This window comes from Platalea leucorodia, assembly GCF_965183815.1.
Source record: "Platalea leucorodia genome assembly, chromosome: 5".
NCBI classification, from domain to species: Eukaryota; Metazoa; Chordata; class Aves; order Pelecaniformes; family Threskiornithidae; genus Platalea; species Platalea leucorodia.
This window is the reverse complement of record NC_138827.1, coordinates 8,358,836-8,386,217: the sequence shown is the minus strand read 5'-3', so window position 1 is coordinate 8,386,217 and position 27,382 is coordinate 8,358,836. Positions and strand designations below refer to the sequence as shown.

General features: G+C 43.5%; 2 protein-coding genes across 2 annotated transcripts in view; both read right to left on the bottom strand.

Moving 5' to 3' along the window:
• Positions 1-8,536, bottom strand: part of BMERB1 (bMERB domain containing 1) — a gene marked incomplete at its 3' end in the record, with an annotated part of 50,957 nt that extends 42,421 nt beyond the window's left edge. Inside the window, exon 1 of the mRNA XM_082313961.1 lies at positions 8,430-8,536. Coding sequence (XP_082170087.1) covers positions 8,430-8,535 — 106 coding nt within the window. The 5' untranslated portion in view covers position 8,536. The remainder of the gene's footprint in view (positions 1-8,429) is intronic.
• Positions 8,537-22,290: 13,754 nt separating this feature from the next.
• MPV17L (MPV17 mitochondrial inner membrane protein like) lies at positions 22,291-26,530 on the bottom strand (the record flags this gene model as incomplete). The annotated part of the gene is made up of 4 exons (XM_082313960.1): positions 22,291-22,604; positions 22,772-22,801; positions 24,033-24,103; positions 26,215-26,530. 4 exons carry the CDS (start codon positions 26,528-26,530, stop codon positions 22,425-22,427), a joined length of 597 nt encoding a protein of 198 aa, XP_082170086.1. The 3' UTR covers positions 22,291-22,424.
• Positions 26,531-27,382: the final 852 nt, after the last annotated feature.

Here is a 27,382-nt window from a genome sequence, read left to right as displayed (position 1 = left end):
ACGGCATTACCCCTGCCAGTGCAACCGTTTCTCCAGGGAGCGAATGCTCGTCACTGCTTGCCAAGGCTCTGCAGGACTGCAGGACGTGCCCAGTGAGAAGTAAGGGCAGAGAGACCAAACTCACGGGGCAGCCTGACACGCATCTCCAGGGGAATCCTCATAGAACTGACACGGCCCCCAGATTCCCTCACCAGAGTTTTCTACAGAGAATCGAGGTGAACAGGGCTCCAGGAGACAAAGGCACAGAGCCCAGTCCAGTTTTGCTTTTATTGAAATCAGTGAGGAAATTTCCACTGATGTCAATGAAGTCAGGACTGCGTTTTGTATTTGTAACTAAGAAAGTGTCAGCCAGGCTTCTTTGTCATTTCCCGGGGAGGTCAGGTCACTGTCTTCCTCATTTGGCTTCAACACCATTACTCTAAAACTTACTTTGGCCTCATGTCCTGAAAGGGCGTTAGTGGTAGAACTGACTGTTGATTCCTTTTCTGGTTTTGGAGTTGGTTTCTCCAAGAGGTGAACAAAACCATTAAACCACTTTATAATAAGAATCTTTTGTTCCAATTTTATCAGTATATAAACAACCAAATGTGTCTGTACAAAACCTCTTAAATTCCTAATCAATAAAGGTTTGAGTGGGGGAAAGGTTCGGGGCAATAAAAAGATCCTTAAACACTGCTGATATTCTTACAATAACAAATTACCTCTTGCATTTTGGTAGTGTTTGCAGTCATTAGGCTTTTGCAATGAGCAGCTTGTGGTGCTGAAAATCATTCATCCTCATTTAATGACTAATTCTCTTAAAATTATTTTCTCAAATATTGTGCCCTTTATGAACTGACAAAACGTTGATAATTCATGTTTCATTGCTGATCCTGAAGGGCAACTAACATAATTATCCAAGGGTGCTCCTGCTGATTTCTCATAGTTTGCCCTCCAAGCATACATTTTTCATCTTTGAATTTTGAATGCATTTATACTATGCCTTTTATGTAGTTAGACAGCAGAATATGTTTCATGGAAATAAATTAGCATTATTTATCGAGTCTCTGGGACTATTTTACTAAGTAAGACTTTTATGAAAATGGAACATATTCAGCTACAGAGGAAAAGCACTTTGGGATTCAGGATTACAGAGTGCTTGAGTTCCAACCTTTCTTGTGCTCAGTAACTACAAGAAAACTCTATAAACTTCACGCATGATACACAGTACTTTGCAGTGTGTGCCCAATCCTGAATGTAAGTTTTTAATCCTGTTTTATAACACACCCTCGAGACAGACACACACACAGTCTCACAAGTGGTTACTCTGATGAAAACGTGCTATGCAACTAAGGGATCAATTATCAAACATAGCCAAAAAAATTACACAGACTGAGTCCATAATCCCACAGGCTACCAGCAACAGGGATGATGTGTGTAGTTCAAAGTGTCCCACTTTCCAGGTCTAATGCATTTTTTCTGTAAAATATCTTTAAAGGAAATAGGAAAATTCATGAGCAACTGTCCCAATTATGACACTTTAGCCTCATCTATAACTTTCCCAACAATTATTGGTTGGCACTAGTTTGAATGTAAACACTGCATTACACATTAAGTGTTCATTCTCTGCCTGGTACACACAGTTGGGTACAGAGATTTTTGAAGTCATTAACCCTCTGATTTATGAGTATCTCAACTGAGAGAAATGTCTTCGCTGACATATGCGAGTAGATGTGCAGCAGTAAGATCCTGATCCATAATCACCAACATGTTTTTTGCAAGTTCGCCCCTATTAGCCAGGCTCCTGCTACATTCAGCCCCTTTGGCTTTGATTCGATGGGGGTGGGTTTGGTGGTTGTTTTTCTCATTTGTCTGTGTTTTGTAGGACGGGTTGGACTCTGTAGGATACAAAGTATTGTCATGAGCCAATTATGTTCAGAACCATAGGACAAGTTAGAGAGTAAATTACCTGTACTTTTTGTTGAGAAATCTTGGACACACGTAGTCCATAGCTAGATAGAAAAGTGAAGGAAGGGCAAAACTCATGGAATGACAGGGGACAAGGATAGCCCCTTAACTGATTTTATTTCTGTCACCAGATAGGAAAGTGTATTTCTATGGAGATCTGTGCTACAGAGTTTTGTGGACTTGGGAGACCAACATGAAGTAGCACCTGTAACAAGCTGCTCTAAGGGTCACAGCTCCTCCCATTGTTGACCAATATTTTAGGAGGAATGCACTCTGAGGCACTAAAATATTTCCAGTTCTCCCTTTTCCTTCTTCCTCTGTCTCAGCAGGGGCCTGGAGCACCCAGCTATGGGAGAAGGAATTAGAAAAACGAGACAGTATGTAGGTAATATAAACTGGGTTAGTCTCACTCTGTAAACCATTCTCCTGGCCCTTTGTGAAGTAAAACAAAACCAAGATACACCCTTCCTTTATGAGTTACAGGTGATGCAGGAATGACCTGGTGAACATTATTAAGTGGTAGGTTCTGTATTTAAGAAATATTTTGCAGAAGGAGAAGTATCAGGATGTAGTACGTGTAAGAGTGGATAAGCAATGAAAACGCAGATGAATTGTATGTGCATACTGCTAGCCAAAATCACCAGCGACTTGTAGAAACACTACGCTGTGTAAGAGAATTTTAGAGCCATCTGACTGTCATTGAAGAAGGTGAGTTTTACAACTGTTTTGTAGAAAACAGCCTCAATCCTGTCTGGAGATCCTTTCCGATTTTCAGTGTGGGTGTTCTGTCTTGGTTTCACAGATCAGACACAGGCTGCTTTTCCTCTTGAACTACAATATAAATATGTTAACATTAATAATTATGAACAAGAAAACACATCTAGAACTAGCATCATCCTTTGAATCAGTTGTCTTTGTTGATTACAGTATTTTGTCACATATTTTCTAAAAAGGTGTGGCATTCACTATTAGTGTTCTATTGTCACATTTGAATTTCTTGGTCAGTTTCTTTTCAAAATTTTTACACAGTTTGTTGGGTTTTTTTTTAAATGGAGACATGGAAAGAGTTAATTACATTCTCTATTTGAAGCCTGTCTTCAGACCTTCATAAAGCCAGCAGACTTGTTGCTTCTATAAAAAGAAATGTAATTGTGTATATCCTTCAGTTACCTTCTTTCCCACCTATCTTGGTCTGATGTCCTGAATAAGCCTAATCTGTTTATCTGGTTTATTGCCTGTAATAGATACAATTAACAATTTAGGGGAATTTACAGTAACACAAGGGCATCACTGTGAAAAAACAGCAGTGGTACTTGGGCTATATAAATTCTGTTTGTGTCTGTGAAACGTCTTCCCCCCCCCCCTTTTTTTTTTTTCTTTTTTTTTTTTTTTTTTTTTCTTTTTTAAATCAGAGTGGAGACATGATGAGACTGGGGGACAGTATCACAAGAGCACGATAGGCAGGGTCATACTGCATTCCTGACTGACTGGAGAGGTGTTACAGTAACCGGGAGCTTTTATGCAAAGCACTGAAGTGGGTTTGTGGATGCCTGTGCAATATGTGGGGTTGATGGAAGAAGGCCCAAAGGTGTGTGTTTGAATATTTAACTACCAGATGATAGAAACAGATATAATTGACGCAGGTTCGGATTTAACTGTGCGCGCTGCAGAGTAAACTTCAGACCCTTGTCAGTCCCAACTCATGAGTCTTCCCTCATGCTGAGAACTCCTGAATTCCCAGCATTGCTCTGTAGTTTCTGACTTGGCAGCCCTGAGCACCACTGCAACTTTCTCATCACATCTGCTTCCTTGTCTTGTGAGACAAGTCACCTTTCACTCTCATGAAGCAGTACAGGAGGAAGAAGAATGAGGGCATTCAGCTGTACCTCCCACTAAGTACCAGGGCTGCGTCCACTTTTGTTGGAGTCTAAATAAATTTGCTCTTCTACAGTCACTTGGGACCAATCCAGCATGAACACACAGGAGTGCACTGATGTCTCAGAGGAACCAACATGCTATCCAGTCTGTTTGTACTAGATATATAGGGAACTATTAAATTTCCAAATGTTATAAAGCTGACACAACAATTCAAGAACAAATTGGCATTTACCTACTTTTTGAATAATACATAGAGGCATATGATTAATACAAACCCATCCTAACTACTCATCGGTGACCAGAGTGACGGATAGATGTCACAGGACACTAGCTGTGCAGGCTTTGCTGTGCAAGACAAATGTGTTTCTCTGTTGCTATTTGACTGATATTTTAATATGGCAACAGAAATTTTTCGAGTTATTCTAAAATGTTATTAAGCAACATTAAAACATCATGAGCTAGATCCTGCTCTAAGATGCAGCCATTCTGTTCTGTTAATGAAATCAGGCCTTAAAGGTGACACAAGCAGTTCTCACTAGATTAGATAAAGCAAGTGCCCATTAGCAGGGTATAAATGCCTCTTCTTCATTCTTTGTTCACCAAAGAGAAAAAAAGACCTGGCTACAGGACCACTATCTATGTTACTGCAATCTATGGTCATTTTCTTTTTAACTTTTCAAGCTTCTGCAAGCTGAAAGACCATCTCTGTGCATAACAAACTGGTCTTGAACCAAAAATGTTCCAGATAGATATAAGCTATCCACCTTCCCATGCTGCCAAGAAATGCAAATGCAAAATATTAAATAGTGCATATTTTCAGTGTTTGAACCATGCTCAGCAGCAAAGCATATAAATACATACAAGAGTCTCTTTCTGGCTAACAAGTTTGAAAGGTTTGCAAGATAAACTAACTGAATATGGTGAAATAAGCTTTCACATGTGTCAGCCCAGGATCTCTGTGAACCTGGGAACAGTACTATCTTTCTGCTGTTGGAACAAACCAGAGCAATCTCAGAACTAGATAAAATCACCCACTGGTGCTGTTCTGGAGCGCACTGCCATCTCACACATTGCCTGGACATAATCTGTGATACAACATTCACAGCATGCAGGGCGAGCAAGTAAAGCTAAGACTTCATGCTACTACTGAGTCTCATGTTGGGAATCTCCAGCTTCCTCTTCAGTGCTGGCCTGTAATATGGCCCTTTTCCCCTGATCTCCACTTCATAGTCAAAAAGAGTTGAAAAGGTGGACCTCTGCAATATAGGAGCATGGCAGCTTACCTCCAATGCTCAGTTACCATTCAAATGAAAACAATTTAAAATTGTTTAAAAAAAACAAAACAAAAGCAAATTTCATGGTGCACTAAACTGCATCAAAACATAACCTCTGCAGTTTTCTGGCATTTCTACTTCCCTACAATGACTGAAGCTGGGGCATTCACAATGAATTTTGGATTTAGTTCCAGACCTCATACAAACTTAAAGAGGAAGGAAAAGATTAGCAGAAATGTATCTGAGAAGTGCAATGTTCAGAAGGATGGTGAAAAACTGCTTTGTTTCTTTGTGGCTATTTCCCTGGTGTGGCATGCAGTTATTTAATCAGGGCATTACGAGTCCCTGCTGACGGCAAGACAGATGATTCTAAATGAAGCTGTGCACTTGGTAATGAGGACTGACCAAAATGCTTGAGTGCTCTGCTTCAGAGCAGACTCCCCAAGACTATATTGTAAAGATCATTTACTGAGAAGGCTGTAACCACATTATTATTATACAAGCCTGACAATTTATAAGCCTATGTTTTACATGCATGTGCTAGAAAATGCATGAGTTGCTCTGTATGTGGTAAACCGTCATTTTTAATGTTCTCTACTCCTTGGAAATTCCCCCCTGTATGTGAAGAGAAAGGCTTCAGTGTCTTGTTAAAGAGACACCCTTAAACAATCATTACACCCTCAGGTTGTAGGGCATCAGATCCTCAGCTACTGTGGACCAGCCTAACTCCATTGATAATCTGGCTAAAGAGGCCACTGTAGAATAGAAATATGCACGATGGTACATTTAATTGCTATGAAGAAACCCACCTTTGGTTATAATCAATAACCAGCAATGCTTTCCGTACCACAGATAGAGAACTTAGCACAGAGCTCCCTTTCCATTTAACAAATTAAATAGAAACTACCTAACTTCCATGACATTCATTCTGTAACGGACATACTCGGGATGTCCATCCCCTTGTGATACGACTACGCTCACATCAAAAGGCGCTGACCAGGCAACAGCACTCCATCGTGCAGTGTCGTACAGAGACACGAGTTCTCCCTACAAAGAGATCCTGATTTAAGACACAACAAATCGTCAGAGTAAAAAGGGCAAATGCATATGCAGTAATAGGCTTCTGCTTTTGTTATTACTATTACTTAGCATTTCATATTTAAAACAATATGCAAATACCAAAGGCTAATTGTTGACATTAGTAAAAAAGGGGATGATCCTTTTTCAGCTTCTTCCCAGACCTTCTGGAGACTACTGTCATTGTGCCATGCAATTTAGGACCTATGCTGTAAGGGAGCATTAAAGTAAATAGTAAGATCTATTTATTTTTAATCAATGCAAAAGTGTGACCAGCAGTCAGTGTTAGTATTAAAACAGGAAAGATACGCAGGGATCATCTAAAACAGCTACCATAAATAGCATTTTCCACAGTATTTTAAGAAAGTTGAAGCCTATGAACAAACAAAACAGATCAATTATTCAAATAGCAAACTCTTAATATAATAATTTTCTACTTTTCAAAGCACAGACCACGGCCTCTAGATTGCTTCCTATTCTACATCTAAATTGTTATACACAGAGAAATACTCTTATTAAACGATCTAGTGCGTAGAAGGGCAGCTCAGCAGCAGAGCCAGGGTGCAGACACCTGGACACTTGGTTCTAGTCCTGCCAACAGCCCATTCTGGTACGTGGTCAAGCTGTGATTTGGGTGGAAGCTCAAGGCTGAGCACACATTTTTGAGCAGATCGCGTCTGCCACTCAGCCTCTGCGTTGCCCCCTGCCAAACAGAGGATCTTTTGCCCAAAGCTTGCAAGACGTAACCCTTCTGTCACCTCAAGCTACCAGTTATTATTATTATTATTACAAGTGCTGCACTGCACTCAACTCCTGAGCTGGGGAACAAAACCAGACATACTTATGAGAACAAGAAAAGCACAAGTCTGTATCATGCCAGAGAACCTGCAAAACTGTTGCATGTGTCTGAGTCAACCAACTCAGTCAACAGTGATTTTAGTCTTCAATTCCATTTTAGAAAGCGTGGAGTTACTCAGTCCTGAACCTATGCCAGGCACTGCAACAAAACCAACACTGCAACTGAAGCATCAGAGTGGGAGCGTTACACCCCTGCCATCAGCATATGGCAGACAATAACACACGCATGAGAAACCGAAGCCAGAGGTGAAGTATGATTCCAGAACATGGCAATATCTGAAAAGTCTGAACACAGCAAAAGTGCTGGCTAAAATCTGCTACCGGGATGCTGCAAAGCCATGGGATCTTAAAAGGCATCCAGGTGAGACTTCACGATGCACATCAGAAGATGGATGGTGAATCGAGAATATCAGCAACCCCAGTATCGGCCACGGTGAAGGTGTCACAACAGATACACACCAAGCTTTTTTTCCTGTGGCCTCATCAAACACCTGATGAAACTTAGAAAATATTTTTCTTTATACTAGTACGAAGCTTTTTGTGACAGTCTTTTCAAGATTTCTTGCCTCAGTGGTTACCTGGAAAATTAGAAGGGGTTTACAGGCTTATTAGGTTGTAAAGAAGGTAGTTCTGCCAATAAAAGAATAATAACTGATATCTTAGAGAAGATAAGGTCCCATGGATAACTTGAATTGGCAACTACGTATCTTTTTAACTACTCTTTCCTTCAGCACTTTGGAAAGGTTATGCCAATTGCTGCTTTTTGGAAAATTATGATTTCAAGAAAGCTCCTCCACCACAGAGCATTTGTTAAGCTCATAAATACAGTGCAGCCACTGAAGAAGTGAACCAAGTGCTGTATTCCTGTACCCTCTGCCTGAGGCCACAAGAGGGGATAACGCGGTCGTCATCTGTGCCTTTCAAACGCGAAGCACATTAAAGACTACCGATATTTATGAAAAGCCATCTATTAAATCCCACCTCATAAGCGAGGAGGGAGAGCCAACGTCCCAGCCATCCTCCCTCGGCCACCCTCTCACGGCTTCACTTTGCGGAGCGAGCGAGCAACCCATTTCGCGAGGGAACACTGAAGCGCCCGGAGCTGCACCGGCACGGCTCCGGCCCCCGTCCCTCGACACCGAAAAGCTGTTTGTCTCCGACTCGGCCCCCTGGGCAAGCACCAGCCTCAGAGGGCAAAATGGTCACACAGACCTTCCTCCCCGAGAAGCCCAAGGTGGCTTCGCCCTGCTAACAGGAGCCCCCGGCGTGCGCTGGCCGCCGGACCCGGGGCCGGGAGGTCCGCCCCGCCGCGCCGCGCCGCAGCCGGCCGCCCCGCACCGCTCGGGGCCGCCTTGGCCAGCCGGACCGCACCCGCGCTGGGCCGCCCGCACTTACTTCTCCCCAGCGCCTCCGCCTTCCACTCCGTCTCCTCCACTGCCCCGTAGCGCCTCATCGGTCTCTCGGCCTCCGCGCTGGCCGAGATGGACCTCCTCAGCTCCATGGCCGGGCCGGGCCGGGCGGCGCGGGGCTCCGCAGCTCACTCCATGCCAGCGGGGCCGCGGCCCGACTGCCGCGGAGAGACGCGGAGCTCGGCGCTCCTCTGCGCGGCGCGGGGGCCCGCGGGCGGGAGGGGGGGCAGGGGCGCTGCGCACATGCTCAGTGCGGGGCTGGGGCGGGGGGAGGCAGGGGAACAATGCGAGCCGTAGCCCCCGGCGGGGGGCCGTCACCCGCACGTGCTGCACGCCCGCCCCGCCCGCCGGGCCCTGCAGGGCGGGTCGGTTCCCTCCCTCCCGCCTGGGGGGGCAGATGGACCCCCACCACGGTGCTGCCGTGCCGCTCCGCGCCGCTGGCCAGCTCGTTCTGCCTCTGCCCATTCCTGCACCTGCGGTGTGCGCTCCCATGGCATAGCCGAAGCGACTCCGGCAAGCGAGAGTTGGTAAATGCGCTCACTGCCAGGGCACGGGAGGACTGTCCCTCCTGTGGCCAGTGCAGCCCCGAGCACATCTTCTGGCCTGAGCGGCTGGGGAATAATGGTGAAATCCACAGCCACTCGTGACTTTAGCAGTCTAACACATCTCAGGTTGCTGTACGTGCAGCCTTTGGCTTTCCTGAAAGTCCTGCACTGAATGGAAGAACGCTCATTCCAGCAGCATGTTGCCAAAAGCCAGAGGACAGCACCCAAACAAGTGATGGGATTTTCTGTTCCTCATAACCATATGTATTTTTCATAAGCGTGCAGCTTTGCTGCTTATGCAGCCTGCTGGGATTAGAAGAGAAGGAAATGACTGTGCAGAAAGCACAAGTGTGGTGATAATTATTGTTGTTATTATTAATTTTTTCTTTTATTGTAGGGGAGGTTATATGGATAAAATCTCTGAACAGCATTTTACAGTTGGAGAGTACCTTTCCCAGTGAAATGTCATTGCACTTTACTGTGTGTGGTATCATTTCTGACGTAAAAAGGGGTTCGGCAGGTTGTCCAGTGCCTCACAGCACATCAGAGTTTTAGCACTCCTTGCCCGATTTATGAAGAGTCATGGGGTACTGGTAATGCTGAATGCATACTGGGTGCATGAAAGCTTGTTCATTTGTTACCTACCTTTGCCTACAAACTTTGCCTTGCCCTTCAATCATCAACACTTCAGAAGTACTACCTCTATATTCAGTGATGTACTTACTAATTGGGCTGATGCACATTGCTGCTATACTCATGAACAATTTTGTTTGAGGGGTGCTTCACATGTTGGAGGAGAGAAAACCTCCATAGCGGTTTTAAGATTTTAACACTGAAAATCTCTATTATAATTTCTCTGCTTTTTCTGAGGATTGGAATTAGCTAACAAATTAAAATGGGTTGGACAATGTTTTAGAAGGTCTTCAGAGCACTCTGATTTTCCTCTGTCAGCTGTGCTCCCCAGGGATATGCCATCATTTGAGCACCAGATATGCTGGAAGAGCTCTTGTTGACTGTGCAATGCTCCATCCTCGCTGGTTTTGGCCTTTAGAGATGGAGCCCAAACAGAGCTGTGAGTCAAGCAGAAAAGCTGGTGGCAGCACTCTGCACAGCTGATTTTGGGTGACAGTGCAGCTGCCTGCTGGGGTGGGCTGGACTGACTCACTTGTAGAAGTGAGGAACACAAGTGTGGGAGGAAGATAAGAGCCCATCTGGGATCTGGATGAGAGCTGGACTAAGGGAAACAAGCTGATTAGGGAGAAGGGCCAATTTTTGGTGGATCTGAGGACTACTTAGGTTCAATCCATCCCTTCAAATTTTTTAGATAATTATAATCCAAGTGTATTGTTTAGGAGATGGAGGAATGATCTTAGAAATGGTAGAATATTTAAAGCTCTGCATTCTTTAGTATGGGAGAAAAACACCCACTAGCTAGAAACTTCAATGCAGAGTCTAGTTACGTAAAGCAAAGAATGTATAAGGTGATTTATTGTAACTAGGAAGTTTTCACCTGCCCATTTTGAAAAAGTCACACAATCCAGTAAGGGCCCAGTCCTGCAGACTGTTAAACATAAGAGCAGGTGTGTGGAAGCAGTCCCGCTGAGTTCATTTGCACAGAAGTTTTTGCAAGACTGGGGCCTAAGTATACACCAATTATTTTGCTGATGTTCTAAGATTAGCACTTTTGCTGTTGCGAGTTTGGAGCATTTTCACTGCTGCATTTGCAAGTGGAATTAAATTTCTCCCCTACTGATGATGCCCTTCAGTACACCTCAGCAATAGATATGCATTCCTTCACTCACAAAGGTTGGTTTTCTTCTGCTGAAAGCACTGTTAAGGAAGAAAATATAAAAATTCAGGTATCTTCTCACTGCTCATAAGATAATGCCTGGTAGAAAACCAGAGGTGCACTTTGCTCTTGCAGTCATTTCCCCTGACTGCTTTCGTTCCCATTTCTCAATTAAGTCCTGCCATCCGGAGCAATAGCTGGTCAGCAGCAGTTGGCAAATCCGCTCTCCTATCTATTGCTCTTTGGCCTCCATTAGACATCACTGATGGCCCATGGCAGACACGGCACTATATATAACAACGGGCACACTTTACTCAGGCAAAATCCCTAATGGCAGCATGGCTTGTAAATCAGCTGGGGGAAAACGGTCTTTGCTTTCAGAGAGCTTCTCAAGCATCTTAGATTTCTCAGCTTGAAGTTCTCAGAGCTCTCTTGGCTTTATGGGCACATCTAGTACATCAAAACGGTTTTCTAAAGCTGCTTTGTGGGTCTGAGGTGAGCTGCAGTGAAGGTAAAAGTCAGGGTTGTTGTTCTTTGTCAGGCAGTGCAATCATTCAAATAAAAAAATAACAGAAAGTGTTAAAATTCTGCCCAGGTTTTTCATCGATTTATCATTATAATAAAAACCTGCAACTCAGCTGATGAAACAAAATGCAGTTAAGTAGATTATGCACAGTTATAATCTGTGCATAAGTGGAGAATGCACAGTTATTCCATTTTGTATGCATAAATACCCAGATCCATATCTAGAAGGGACAGAAGGAGCACTGTGCTCATGTAAGTTGACTGCTTGCATAACACAGGTTGTGGGACTCCTACGAATCTGTCCTATAATATTTTTTTAAACACCAAGTCTTCTTTCAGAACATTTCTGTGTTGGAGGAGTTACCATAATTCCTTAATATTTGATGTCATGGTTAATCTTATTTCCTGTGAAAATACCTCCTCCTGAATCTTCATCCCTCAACTCTTAGGGTCCTCTGTAGTTCCAGATCCTTAGAATTTCCCCAGTTACTCCCAGTACCCTGTGCAACCTCTGACCCTGCATCCCACAAGCTGTTGCAGCAATGCGTTAGGAGCCTGGGGGGATGTCAGCCTCCACACGTTCACACTACTGTGCTGCAGCCTCTGCCACCTCCAGATCTCACTTGCCAGGCATATGCATGGCACGAAAAAGTCCTGGCACAGGTGAAAGGCTGTGATTGAGCATGAAAGGAAAATGTCTGTCTGTTGGCAAACCTGATAGTCAAACAGATTTTAAAAGGCACGCACTTAGCTTCGTGATGCTTCCTCCCCTGCATGATCCTATGCAGCAGAGTTGCTGTGGGATGAAGACAAAGAGGGCCACAATTCCGCTAAAGAATCTACACAAGCCCTTAACACAATAGGGTTGTTGTAGGGCACCATTCACATAAAATAATCTCTGCAATAATGGGTTTTATCTGCGCTTGAAATTCAGCCAACTCATGACTTTTTCAAGCACGCAGCTTTGTCCTACGCTGTGTGTAGAAATCTGAGTGTCATAAGCTAGTACAGGCTTACTGTACTGAAATCTGAGGCTGCTGCGGCCAGAACCCCCGCTGCATACTGGTGTGCCACATGGCCAGGGTGAGCACTGTGGGTGAACGCACAAAGCTTCGCTCAGCACGGTACTTACCAATGAATGAGGATCTCTGCAGCTCTTGTTATGACCAGTCTATACAGACAGCTTTACATAGTGGGGGAAAATGCTTCTAATGTGTTAGTGTCCCCAGCCTGTGTCATAACACAGTATGAGCTTGTCTGAGTAAATGGGATCTCACTTTATCATGAATTCAGGTTATCACAGAAAATCAGGACTGTGTCATTCTAAGTATATTTCTTACACATTTGTATTATCACTCTCCCTAAAAGACCTGTATTAGGCCAGAGTAAATCTCTTTTGCTGTACAAAGAGTCATAATTAAATATAATCTAATTTAAAAAAGGGGAATGAGATAGCTAAAAATTACAGGAAGATCCTTGACACAGAAAATACTTTCTTGCTGTAAGCTTCCACCTTCAATTTCATGCTAGCATGAAAGAGTTCTCAGAAGCCTGGGCTCTGCCACTCTGCACTTGAAAGAGGATCTGCTGTAGATCTTCCTGCGCAGAATGAGGGCCTGGATTCATAAGCCAATGCATGTCCTTATTGTATTGTTCCCTTTTTTATGAATCCTAGCTCATGTTTACTCAGTGCCTTTTTTATACTTATTTCTTTATTTAGAATTACAGCCTTCCCATATATTAACCATTACTTTTAAAATATTTTTTAGGCTAAACTTCATAAATAATTCACAATAGTTGCAGTAAAGTAACTAGGATAGTGGTCCTTTTCCACAGCTACCCTACATCTCTGTCAGGATAGAAAAGTGCATCTATAGCTTAAAAGCAGTGTGTATCGCAGGCAAGCAAGGCATTCTAACGAGCTTGTTAAAAGGCAAATGAGATGGCTCAAATTTAATGTCATGAGTCTGGGGTATGACAGTGATCCAAATATTTGAGTGTTCCTAAGTCTTTCTACCCGAACACCTATTAAATGTCATCTGATTCTGATTTTTTTATTTTTGAATAATGTTTCCATGTGAAATATTGCATGAATGTAGTGCTGGTTTCTATGTGCATTAACTGTTTCATCAAACGCGCACTCAGAAAAAAATTGACTATATATTCAACTTACTATTTCGCCAAAGCTGAATTTCTAGTAGAGCTATGGAAGCAAAAGATGAGCATTTAATGGCAAATTTTAGTGAATGGTGTGCCACTAATTATGTGTTAGATATGACATGCTTCACAGTATCTGGGTTGAACTATACTAAAGTACTTTGTGTACTAGAAACTGTTTTTCTAGGGAAATTTTCTATTTTTTAAAATCTCTGCATATTGCTGCTTATGATTTGACTTGTGCGCAATAAATGTTAACTGGCAGCACAGGAGCTACAGCATCTGACTGCCTATCTCTTACCCAAATTTGGAGATCTATCCTGTGAAGTTGGGTCTGATCTAGGAAATATTTAGATAACTCTAAGAAGGAGGAGTACTTAATTGCTTTTCTATCTCAAATCAAGACAGAGCCTTGCAGGACTGAGCTCCCAAAACACAGTCTAGGCGGGACATAGCTTGTTAAGCATTTGGTGAGTTTAAAATATGGTTTGGGTGAAACTGAACTGATAAATCAATGGCCTATGCTCAACTATGCCAAGTTTTTTAAGTGTCTGTGTTTGACAATCGCGTCTGTACCTGTACTGAGCCTATTTGCAAACGTTCCTGGGAGGTGAGTAATAGACTACTAAAGCTGGCGCAGTGCTTTGCACTTACTTGGATTTAACTCAGCTATTTTCAGTATAGAAGGTCAGAAAACACAGCACAAATTCAGGAGATGCAGTAGCAGAAGAGACAGGGCATATATGTCTGGTAGAAAGAACAGAAAGAGTCTGCATAGACCAATGGCTGTAGTTGTGACCATGACACAGATTTCAGAAACATACTTCTCTAAACTGTTTTCCTTCCCATTTTATTTTTGTCTTAGTAAACTCTTTCTACATTCACTCTCCTTTTAAGGTACAAATTTTACAGAAAAAGCTGTTACAGCATCTGTCAGATATGTTACTAATACCATGAGTAGTGAAGTCTTCCATGTAAGAGTCTTATTTTTGGCATTTGGAGCCCTGACTGGACTGACTGTTGTGCAGGTGAGTCATTCTTGTGCAGGTGGCTTTTGTATCAGTGATGGGTGGCCATAGCTACATAGAACAACAGATGTTTGAGTTCAGTAAATTTAGATGTTGAGATAAATTGGTCTGGGCCATTTTAGGAGACTTGCAAACACAGCGGACAATAAGTAATAGTTCAGTGTGTATGTGGACATGTCCCTTTTAAAGTAATAAACATACTGTATAAAATTTGCAAACACAGCAGCATGCATCCCCAAGCACAGCTCACTTAGTCCAAAATGTAAAGGTGATTTTCTGTAAGCCTCCATTTTACCTACACAAGTTTGAATCTTACACAGAGAGCTCAAAACTGCTTACAAGCTGTGAGGCACACAGAAAGACTGCGTCAGCGTCTTGCTGATCCACGTTCCTACGCAGTGTACGTGCTCCACTACCCTTACATCCTAACAGGCATGCCCATCACTGCCGTGGAGCAACTCGCTACCTCCTTCCCTAGCACTGGAAGCTATAATGTCACAGCCCTGAATTCCAAAAACATTTCTTTATGACTTGAATTTCCCTCCAAATTTGGCCTTCAGTGATAGAGAACCTGTATTACCTTGTTTTTTCGACTTCTGCCCCAAAACAGTAAGCAAAACACTGTATAGGTAATTGCCATATCATATCAGGTGTAATTACTACAAACAGATAATAATTCATTACTGTCTGATGACCATTCTGAGCTAGGTGTTGCACTAATGCAAAATCCTTCAGTGTCGCTGGTGTATGACGGCAAACCAGCTGCAGCTAACAGTCTTGTTACATTTTGGTTGTAGAAGTATGTGATGCATGAAATGGAAGTAGCTGAACACCCTTAGTAGAGAAGTAACGGTGGTTTTTACTTCACAGAGAGATATAAGCAATGGTAAGATAAGAATACCACAGGGAACCAGGCTTTGAGAGGTAGGTTTCTCCAGGCCAGCATAGAACAAGAGAAAGGGAAAGACTAGAGGTGAAAAAAGAACTCATCCAAAAGCTTGTCTTTTCTAAATATTTGTGCAATGAGAGGAAGGCTGCTTTCCTAACAAATCAAAGAAGTAATAGCGTGAGGGTTTATTCTGATGTACGCACACACTAAGTGCGCATCTTACTTATAGTTGGATACTTACTTATATACTGATTCCAGGCAAGAATGTTGTAACTTGATTTCCCCTGCCGCCAAATTATACCCTATAAAAGGACACACAATTCAGAACGAAGCTGACACTTCCTCCACAGATGAAGGATCTCATGTGGCGTAGAACTTTGTGTGCATGGTTTGTGAGTCCATATGGGCCAGACACTGTATTTATCACAGCCATCTGAGTGCTTATGCATTTTACTTCTGTTGTAACTGGATAAAGTACAGTAACAGAACTGGGAACAGCATATTCCCACTCTCCCTATGTCTCTGGTGACTGAACTACCTACTAGGCTATATATTCATGCTTCCTCTTGGTCTCTCTTTGATTTAATCAGTGTGCTGGTTTTGGTTGGGATAGAGTTAATTTTCTTCACAGTAGCTAGTATGGGGCTATGTTTTGGATTTGTTCTGAAAACAGTGTTGATAATTCAGGGATGTTTTCGTTACTGCTGAGCAGTGCTCACACAGAGTCAAGGCCTTTTCTGCTTCTCACCCCACCCCACCAGCGAGGAGGCTGGGGGGGCACAAGAAGCTGGGAGGGGACACAGCTGGGGCAGCTGACCCCAACCGACCAAAGGGCTGTTCCAGACCATATTATGCTCAGCATATAAAGCTGGGGGAAGAAGGAAGGAGGGGACGTTCAGAGTGATGGCATTTGTCTACCCAAGCGACTGTTACGTGTGATGGAGCCCTGCTTTCCTGGGGATGGCTGAACACCTGCCTGCCGATGGGAAAGAGTGAACTAATTCCTTGTTTTGCTTTGCTTGCGTGTGCAGCTTTTCCTTTACTTACCAAACTGTCTTTATCTCCACCCATGAGTTTTCTCACTTTTACCCTTCTGATTCTCTCCCCCATCCCACCAGGGGGGAGTGAGCGAGCGGCTGTGTGGTGCTTAGCTGCCAGCTGGGGCTAAACCATGACAATAAGTCTTGACAGTGTAAAATGGAGAAGAGTGACTGCATCAAGATGCCATATTTAAGGTCTTCTCCTGGCAGAGGGGAGCATTTGCATCGATGTCCCACATTACATCACTTACAAAAACGATGAGTGTGCACACAGACGATAACCTGCTGTCCTTTTTCCCCTGCTGTTTTACAGCCCCACTTCACAAGTGGCTTTCCCTGAACATAGCAAACAAAAAGGGCCTTTCTTCAGTTTCTGAAGTTCTCTCATGTACCCACTGCTACAGCAGAGCTGTCCCTCACAATGTCTTTTCTGAACATACACCTCATTAGTCTTTTCTGGTGCTGAGACTTCTTTCACCACAAAAAACTGTAGCTACTAGTGTTGCATAGAGGGGAACGATGCATTTTACTATACTCTTTGCAATGAAGTCTGTTTTTCTATCTGGATACATGGTGCAAGCCTTTTGAGCCCTGCCACATTGAATTAATAAACTGCAAAAAAAGGGAAGGCAGTGTTTGTTAGGGTGGATGATGTTGAAGAGTATACACACCACCCATACAGATACGTAATCTGCATTCTTTGTTCTTGTTTAAAATGGATTACAGTAACTTTGATCATTGTGGACTGGCAATTGAATGTGAATTCTCAGTACAACTTTGAAATTAAGGGAGCACATACAGTCTTTGGCTGCTTAAGCACAGGAATGTTAAGCAGAAGTAGAAAAAAATATCTATGTCAGGCATATGTGAAACAGACACTGGGATTAATCTTTACAGCATTACTGTCTACATTTCAAATTAGAGGTTGCGCAGCAGAAAAGCGTTCACAAAAGAGCTTGAAGAATGATTTAGCAAGGGGCTAACAGAGCTAAACCTATTGTAGCTTATCCAAGGAATAAACAAGAAGTTTAACAGTTTACCGCTAAATGCATACAGAAGGCTTTGCCTGCTGTACCAACTCTTTAAATCTTGTCAGAAAGGGAGTAACGATACCTTATTAGAATGTTAAGGCTAGCCTGATTTAAATAGGTGATAAAATTTCATAGAAATCCATAAATAATTTCTTAAGATCCTCTGTTATTTGAAGTCTTTGGATACCTTTCTAGAAAATGGCATGAGACTCGACATCACTGGTTTGATTCAGGAAAACCTCTTTGCTTTCCATTATGCAAGGATTCAGACTGAATGATCTTTTTTGTCCCTGTTGGCCATGAAGTCTATGAAACGGAATTTTTCTACTTGAAACCTTTCCATAAAGCTTCCTCCTCATTCTAAATATACAAGAAGTTACAGCAGGGAATGGAGGTGGTGTCTCTCTTCCAGTTGTGGAATGCATTACTCCCTTCAGCCTCTGAGCTTCTGAACAGTTTTCTTCCCAAGAGTATCCCACACAAACTACAGAGCGTAGTCCTTCAGTAAGGACCCCATTGCTAACTTCTGTTCTCTTTAAAGTTTTTTTATATATTTTTCCTGCCTGAATTCCTCAGTTTCTTCTGCAAATGTATTAATTATCTAAACAGATAATGATATCAAAGTTTTACCTGTTTTTAATAAGAAAGAAATTAAGTCCACTGCCTTCAGCATAAGGCTTTGAAGATGGGAGTTCTGTTCCGAATTTTTTCAGAAGTGGCAGATGACTTGATGTATGTAGCTAACCTTTAAAGGGAGTGAATAATCCCTGCTTATCTTTTACTCTGCTGCTGTGTTAAGGTCTATGACATCAAATTGAGCTTTTTGCTGCGTGTGGTCCATGAAGATCCGGTAAGAACGTTGCATAAGACCTGGCTTTGTTTATAGACACACTAGTTAAAGACAGACAGAGCCAAAGAACAGCATTTAATGTTTATTAAGCCTTTGCAAAAACACAGACATTTTTCAGTCAACTTGAAATTCATTATTTTAGTCAAATTCAAGTATTTCTTGCACATCTCACTGGATTGGCACTAGCAGTAGAGGCAGCAGCACAAGCAGAAAGCATTGGCACTTACAGCAGAGAATCAGAAGGCTGAAGCTGCATAGATTTCAAAGGTTGTGCTATACAGAGAACTTAAGGTACCAGATATGGTAACAAATTACAGGCAGTTTCACCTTCACTGCAGTATGAAACTGGTTATTTTATGCTGTGTTACTGGATGCTTGTTTCTGGTGTGAAAAAGACAGAGGCCTTCTGGTGAATTTTCCAAGCCTAGAAGGATGTATTTTGCATACCAGTAAGCACAGGAGGTACATTTGCATAAAAGATTTGCAGTAGAAAAATACATTTGGAAATTCTCATTTTATCAAATTCAGACTCTACATCTCCACAGCTATCCAGAATAACACGAAGCTGGAACGGCACCTGATATGTCTTCTCATCCCATTTGCTCTTAGAGAGGACCCATGACACAAAAATGTCACCTGAATGCATGCCTAGTAGCTATTGGCAGTGCGTTCCCTCCTTGATGTATAATTCTGTTCATCTTTCTGGTTATGGAAATCTGCATGTTCAGCTGGCAATAAGATCAGTGCAATTCCTTGAAATAGTCATAAAGCCCATACAACTATTTTTGAAAGGGTGGTGGAGAGACATCAGGACAAGTCTCGCCCATCTTTTTTTTTTTTTTATATGAAATTACTGAATTACTAGAAGAAGCAAACAAAAGTTTATATATGTGTCAAATAAGGTTGGACTAGATGACCTGGGCTGGACATCCAGAGGTCCTTTCCAACCTCAACCATTCTGTTACTCTGTGAAATTAATCTTCTAAGCCAAAAAATTGTCAAGAAATAGTAAAGTCTTTAACAACTAAGGGGTTAGGTCCTCAGACTAAATTGACAGAGGCAGAAAAATCTTTAGAAGGTGCATTAATTTATGCACACTGAGAATTTGTCCCAACACAACTTCATTGTTTTGTATTATGTGGGTCTGAAATGTTCATAAGACCAATCAGTGCTCATAATTAAAAAAAAAAAAAAAAAAAAGATTTTCATGTGAAAAGGGACTTGGGTTACTTTACTGTCAAGTACCTTAACATGAGAAACAGAGGAAGTAAAAGGATTATGCAGAATCTAAAGTTTACTGGAATATAAGAGCTACAGGCTTCCATTACATGAAAGAACCGTACTTCAAGTAATGCAAATATGGAGGGAAACCCTGAAACCCACAGTCAGAGAAACTTGAAGACAAAGCAGGATTTAGCTCAAATTCCCAAGCAAAAAGCTAGCAGCACAAAAGCAAACAGCAATATAGCACAGCTTGTATAAGCTTTTAAGCCGTTGAAAATAAAAGATGGATCTTCCATTCATTAAATACTCCCGCTGAAGAAAAGCACCAGCATTATACAGATCATAAGAATAGTTTTAAATTCTTGATTCACTTGGGGGCTAAGTTTTACCAACTATACCCATGCAGAAGTATTTTTTGCACTGAGTTGCAGCAGAACATCGCATACTGCTTACAGCAAACCAACATTATTTCACTCTCGTCATGTCATTATTTTTCAGTTCCCTTCTCCAAGTGAATTTTATTAATTAAACACTTAAGGCACAAGCAGAAATAAAAATAAATAGCTTCTGTAAAAAAAAGTCAAATACTTAATTAGCACACCTTATCTGAAACTTTTAAGTCTCACTGAATGGAACAGACTTTAAAACACTATTCTGATCCTAAAAATGTCAACAGAAAAAACACTACTGAAATTGCTTCTTTATCCTGAGGACTTTATACGCACAATAACGATTTAACAGCTATAACTGTCTGAAACATCTATTCACTCATCTTTCATTTTTTAAATAGATAGACAAAATGCAGTTAATTCCTCTGTGGATTTCTACTCCTACTGGGATGTCCAGCATCAGGACCAGCCAATTCACACTGTGGGATTCACACAGCAACATCCACTAAACTGCTCCCAGAGGGACATGTAAGATAGACACCAGCCAGGGGAATTCAGCTCACCAAATATGAGCATCTACAATGAAGCTATCTACACAGCAGCCCATCACCTGAGACTCTCTGTTATCGATGGAAAGAAATAGACACTCAAAGTGCACAATTCACCATACCCTAAAACAGACATCTACAACTGCCTATTCTCCTCTACTGACTGTAAAGAGAGCTTAAACTGATCAGCCAAGTTGCAGATGTCCACACTATAGGTGTTGAAAGTCAATTAAAATGATTTCCATCTTAAGATAGTAGGCAGGTGTCCTCTTCCAAGTCTGCCTGGGCAGCTGAAGATGGAATTGCAGTGACTTGGCTATCCTGAGAGGGAAGGCACCTTCTCCACCTGTCTGCCAGCAAAACAGACTGTAGAAGCAGCCCCCCTCACCATCTACCCTCCTCCCATCTGCTGTAGTCCTGTAGTCAAAGCCATACGGGTACCTTGCATCACTCTTGACCACTGGGTTACACTCAACAAGTTGATTCTACCTGGAATAGATTGGGCAGTGCTTGCGTGATCCCTTTCCCTCTCTGAGCTCAGCAGCATCGGGCTCCCACAGTAACAAGTAATTGTAAGCGGTACAGCTGCTGGCCAAAGGAATGTATGCTTATAGCCTGAGCAGGCTTTGGTTTACCATTTAGACAAGACTGAGGAATTCAGACATTCCTCAAAGTAGTTTATTATTATTGTAACAAAGAGGGTTGAGTCTTCTCTTTGCAATCATCATCAAGATGAGTTAAATCAAATATTGTTTCGAGCTTACAATTTAGTAACTTCAAGGAGTAAAATCCCATTCTAATAAACCAACGGCTCATGTACTGGTCTGATGCAATCACAGAAATCTGCACAGTTCCTGTTCTGAGATACATATGCACATTTAAAAAATACCGATGAGCACACCTGCATCCAGACCTGATCCTCAGCTGACAAAGCAGATCTGTAATTAATTATCACCTTTTCCTAGTCTCCTATGTCTTTTATGAACAGGAATGTTTAAAAGCCATTTGAAGAAGAAATGGAATTTCCATATATACAGCTGGGTAGTTTTGAGCTGGATTCTGGCATTCACATTACCTTCCTTCCCATGCTCTTTTTCTTCAAAATCTTAATTATATCTTGAACATAATGAAACAGCAGAAAAGAGTGAAAGTGTCAAGACTCCCACATACTTTTCAATACTTTGGCCCTTGAGGGGCAAAGGAAGAAGTTGTTGACAGATACAGCAAAAGCTCACTGCAGTGTTTAGTTTGGTTCTGTCGTGCAGGAGCTGCTTATGACTGATGCTTCCCCCAAGCGTGAATATGCAGCATCCACCCCAAAGAACTCTGGCCAAAGTTAGTTATCTTTATTCTCCCAGTTAAAATAAAAGATGTACAAATATATTGCAGGTTTGTACATTCTACGAAGCAATTCATTTCCTATATAGATTTTCAGGTAGAATAAAGCAAATCTGGCCCTATAGAGAAGTGGTCCCTACAAACACAGCACTTCTGTTTTCTCTGAATAAAACAGATTCGATGCCACTTTTTAGATAAGAAATCCATTAGATTTTGTTCTGCAAAAGCAATCTTGCACTGATAACAGTTGTCAAGTCCGACAACCAATGATTTAATGTTCTACTCCCCTTTTTCTAGCAATTACAAGTTGCTTGAAAATTAAATTACAGTTAATATTTCTCCCCAGTGAGGCGGTCTGACGTGATGTGCAAATGCTCACACTGCCCTGAAAGTCAGTTGTTCCCAGAAGAGATGGGCTGACAGCATGAAAATAATTAAATGCCAATATACAATTGGCCTCTTCTATGAAAAATAAACAGGCACAAAGACAAACTGTTCCACTGCTTACACTAACCAACAAATGTTGAGATGACTGTTTATTCTAAACACAGCAATGAGGCTGCCGTGGAGTCTACTGACTTTCATAAACTCAGTTTAACAATTTAGAATGTGTTGAGAACGAAAGTTCTTATTTCTCTGATGATTCTTCATCTGCATTTACGTTCTCTCTTTGGAGCCACATGAATGCTGACTTTGCTGTGCCATCTCCACTCTGTTGGGAAAAGCAAATGAAGGTAGCCCAGACAAAGCCACAGAGCCCAGTGTAAGCTGTTCGCAGGTAAACAGGGACCAAAATGAAGTTTGACAGCTGTGTTGGAAGGAGAGAGAGCTCAGTTAGTGCTCCAGGCATTGTCAGGTCTTATACCTACGCACCCAACAACTCCACTGCCTTCTCACTGGGTTAGATACACTACAAATGCATCGCATCAGGTTTTATGAGAAAGAAAGGCTCACTCAGTTACCCTAAAAACTCACCTGCACAAACGGCCAGTACATCAGTCCCGTCTGAAATGAAAATGAATCATTGGTTATTCTTACAGACTTCAACCACAAAGATTCATTTTTTCTTACTGCATTTAGCGAAGACTGAAACATATTTGAGTAAAGTTAATAAAAGCTGTTCAATTGTAAATTAAGTTGCTTAAGGGTTGCACTATTAAACTTCTAATCATCTTGGTGAGCCTCTATGCTAGGAATTTCTCAAACACATTATTCTAACTCATTTTAAATACAAAACTCTAAGCACAGTTAAGTCTTCATAGTCACCTGACACCAGATACACAACCACATCTACCAGATGGGTGAACAAATGTTTGAATATGTGAACATTTGTTTCAGCCATGAATGAAAAATACCACTGAACACGATTTATTTCACACTTGCAATGCTCCTTCCAGTTACTCATACATGTAAGGCTTTTTTTCAAAAATCAATGGATAATTTACTCATAGAACATCAGGTCAATAGAAACCTTATGTTTTGATAGGATATAGCGGGCACTGTTTTTAGAATCATCCTCCACAGGAATAAAAATAATCCTTTTCTATCCTACCTATATAGTTCAACAGTGTGAAGAGAAATTCGCATTGCATCACAGTTTCTCCTTCTATTATCTTTTTTCTGCTAATCTATCATTCTTCTTGCACCTGAGAAATCTTTAAAATCCTTAATTTGCTCAGCTCTAGAGGTAGCATGGATAATTTTTTCCTGTGTATGCAGAAATGCAAACCAAACGCAGCTATTTATACCAAAGTCTTCTTAAAACAAGGGATTGTGTTTCTGAAAGTGAGAAGACTGTCACTGAAAAGTACAGGCCGAGAATTATTCCTAAAAAAGATGTCTCTATAACTGATGATTTTAACAGGTCTTCATGTAAGTGGTGTCAACGGCATTAGTAACTAAGCACTGCTGTGTGAGTACCTCTTAAGATAAAAGGTAGTACAGTCTTAAGCAGTGTTGTATTGTAGGGCTCTCATTCAAACAGAGCCGGGTGCAAGTGCTATGTATAGAAACATTGTACATTTTTAAAATGGCATCATTTCACCCATCTGGCAGCACTGCCTGCTCCAGACTACCCTGACTTCACGTGACTGCTGGTACTTAAAGCTTCCTACACATAAGCAAATAATGGAGTGAGACAAAGGCTGTTGGAGGAAGGAATGTCTCAAACATTTTATCCAATAATTTTTTTTTTTTCCTTTGCTTAGCTGGGAGATAAGCGAGTTGCTTGCCTCACCTTATATGTATTCCAAAATTTCTTTTTACAGTCTGAAAAGATGTCCTCTTTCCTCTGAAGGATGCTCATACCTAGCAGCAAAATATTTACAACAATCACAAAAAATGCAAAAATGAAATGTTCGCTTTTTCCAACGATATTCCAAACTCTTCTCAAAATATATTACAATAACTTTGAAAGAAAAGCTGGTATCATTACAAAGAAAAAATACCATTCCAGCTACCTGATAGTGCTACATCTTATCTCCTCATCTATTGAGCCGGCTCTCAGCACTGACACCACAGATCAGCCGGGATATACTGTATAGGCGGTATGTTGTATCTGCTCCGCTGCCACGTAGTTCACCAGTGGCGTGGCAGTGGAACAGATGCGACGAAAGTACCTTTTACCCCCACGAGACAGAGAGAATAAGGCGCTCTGCACATTGCCGAATTGCCAGAAGCGGCTCAGATCCTTGAAGGAGTTTAGGTGCCTACAGACCACTGAAGTCAGTGGAAAAGGGCACCTAATTTTTTTTAAAAATTTCTGCCATAATCAACATGTGATTTTTTTACCTTCACAAATAACTACATCAAATCCAAATTCTAGAATTGACAAGCAGAACAGTTTCAAAGCGTACTTGTTTAACCCTCCACATACAGCGTTCCAAAATTTTAAATAAATTCTAGTTGACCCAAACTCCTCTTGATTCTCGGAAAACACAACCTCACAACAGGCTCCCATCGTTACACCCAAGATCAAGAGAAAAGCGGTGTGACTTGAAATTACATATTAGACACATGCAAACTGGAAATAAATTACTGGAATGAATTCCCATCACATGAAACTCATTTAAAAGGTTCAAAACAATCAACCCTTTAAACAATATTTCAAGTGATGAGAATCTTCAGGTGTCAAACTAAGACTACATCTGTCTAAGAGACGTAGCAGGTCTTCAGAGATCACCCACCGTAACTGCGAGATGTGACCTATATTAAGCAAAGGTATTAGACAACATGCTTTAACGAATCAAATCTAAAATCATTCACGCATAAGCAGAGGCCCAAAGTTGCTTAGTCCAACCCAGGTATCTTTCTAGATATTTGCATGCCACGAGGTTATCGGAACGGTTATCAGAACAGTTATCTCAACAGACATGTTATTTTGCTATTGCATCATACTGCTACCCAGTTTAGGGATTTTTACATCTCTTTTGTGGTCCTTCAAACCTTCTGGTCCTTGGGCAATTCTCTGCTCACATTCTGACACGGGCAGACAGGATTTTGAGAGTAACTATCTGGTGTTCGACTTCTTCCTTCGCTTCATTTCTCTTCAATCACAACCTGAATGATTTCCCTGTTGGGGTCATAAAATGCAGAGCTCCCAATACCAGGCAAAAAGAGTACCCGTCTTGCTCTTCTTCCACATCAAGTTTAAATTAAATGAGAGCCTTGTTTCACACTAGTCTCACCTATTATTTTTCTTATTCCCTCATGTTTATTTTTGAAATAGACAGTAGTCTTCTCTAAAGTCTCCTCTTTTCATTAGCTTTTGAGATTATACGTTAGTAGTATGCTGTATTTCTATATACCCTCACAGCAGCAGACGGTACAGTTTATTTGCTGAACTATTGTATTTCCTGACATTTACAGTTAATTGTGTTTTGGAAACGAGACAGCTGATGTCGAGAACCGAGCAGAGCAATTCAAGCAGAGGCGGATGGTTCAGTCCTCGTACGCCGTGTTGAATTCCCTGCAACTCATGAGCAGCTGCGGGCCGGCCCAGGCCCAAGGCAGGGCTCCCCCCCGCCACCGCAGCCCCTCGCCTGAAGCTCCCCAGCGCCAGGGGCGGCGGGGGCAGCCGCCGGCGTCCGCGGGTCCCAGCCGCTCCCCCAGCTCCGAGCGCAGCCCTGACCCCGGCTGCGGCGGCGTCCGAGGCCCCGCGCCGGCAGCGCCTCGGCGGGGACCCCCGGCACGCAGCGACCCCGCCGCCCGGGGACCGCGCAGCCCCGCACCGGCGTTTCTGGGGCCGCGGGAGCCGGCCCGCAGCCATCACCGCCCGGCGGGCCCGCGGGCGCGGCGGCACCCAACCGCCCCATCCCGTCCGGGGTGAAAAGCCCCGCTTTCGGGGCGCGCTCTCCGCGGCTGCACCCAGCTCGCCCACCGCCGCCCCGAGATGGCGGTGCCGGGGCGGCGGCACTCACCCGTGTAGAAGGCGAGCACGGCGACGGGCGCGCCGAGGAGCTGGTCGCAGAGCACCTTGCCGAGGACGGCGGGCGGCCGGCGGCCGGGCAGCGCCCGCTCCAGCGCCCGCAGCCAGACGTAGCTGAAGTTGCCGTGGAAGGCGAGGGCCACCAGCGCTACCCGCCGCGTCTGCGCCCAGTCCGGCGGCTGCCCCCGCCGCCGCCGCCGCCACAGCTGCTGGGCCGCGTCGCCCGCCGCGAAGAGCCCGCCGTAGAGCAGCACGTTGCAGAGCCAGGGGAAGCGGCGCACCCCGCCGCGCAGCAGCGCCCCGGCCATCGCCCGCCGCCTCTTCCGCCCGCCTCCGCCGCCTCCTCCTCCTCCTCGGGGGCCCGCCCGCCGCCGCCGCCCTCGCCATCTCCCCGCTCCCCCTCAGGGCTGCCCCGCCCGGGGTGCCCGCCCCTGCCCGGGAGGGCCCCGCGCCCGGCCGCGCCGCTCTGCGGTGTGCCCGCGGGTGAGCGCTGGGCACCCGCGCTTCGGCTCGCGGCGTTGTTCGTCAAGCGACTGCGCGTTCCCCGGGGCGAAGCGGGCCACCGCGTCTCCCGGGCGCCGTGGAGGCACCGTGCAGCCTTGCTGCAACAGTTAAGAGACAAGTGAAAACTAGGCGCTGTTTGCTTATTATCTTTTCAATTATCTCCTTATCGCTTGCTCACATGAGCAGGTTATGGCTTTTTCTTTCCAATGGTGCGGCTGTTCGCAGTCCGGTTCCTGTTGCCTCACGGAGCAGGGCTGACCCCGTGCTGAGCGCCGGGGGCTGCGTCCCGCTCGGCCGCACCCGGAGGCGGCGGGAGTCTCCCCTCGGTCCTGGCCGTGGGCTCGGGCTTGGCTTAGGGAACCATCTCCAGGCAGGAGGGGGTAGTTCGCTCCCCGTCCTGACAGCAGCGGGGACGAACGCGTTTGCAACGACCGTGAAATCTTCCAGGAATGACTATAAATAGGAGCGGATGGCTTGTAGATCGAATCACATTTTAATAACAAAGTAGGGCGGGCTGCGCGCTGCTCGGGAGGCCCGCTGCGCCGGGGCGGGTGAGCTGCCCTGACCAGCCGCCACCCGAGCGCATGGACGGGGCCCTGCGAAAAACGGAACACCGACGACACCTGCAAGGTGTGCTATTCAGTAGTATAAATGGC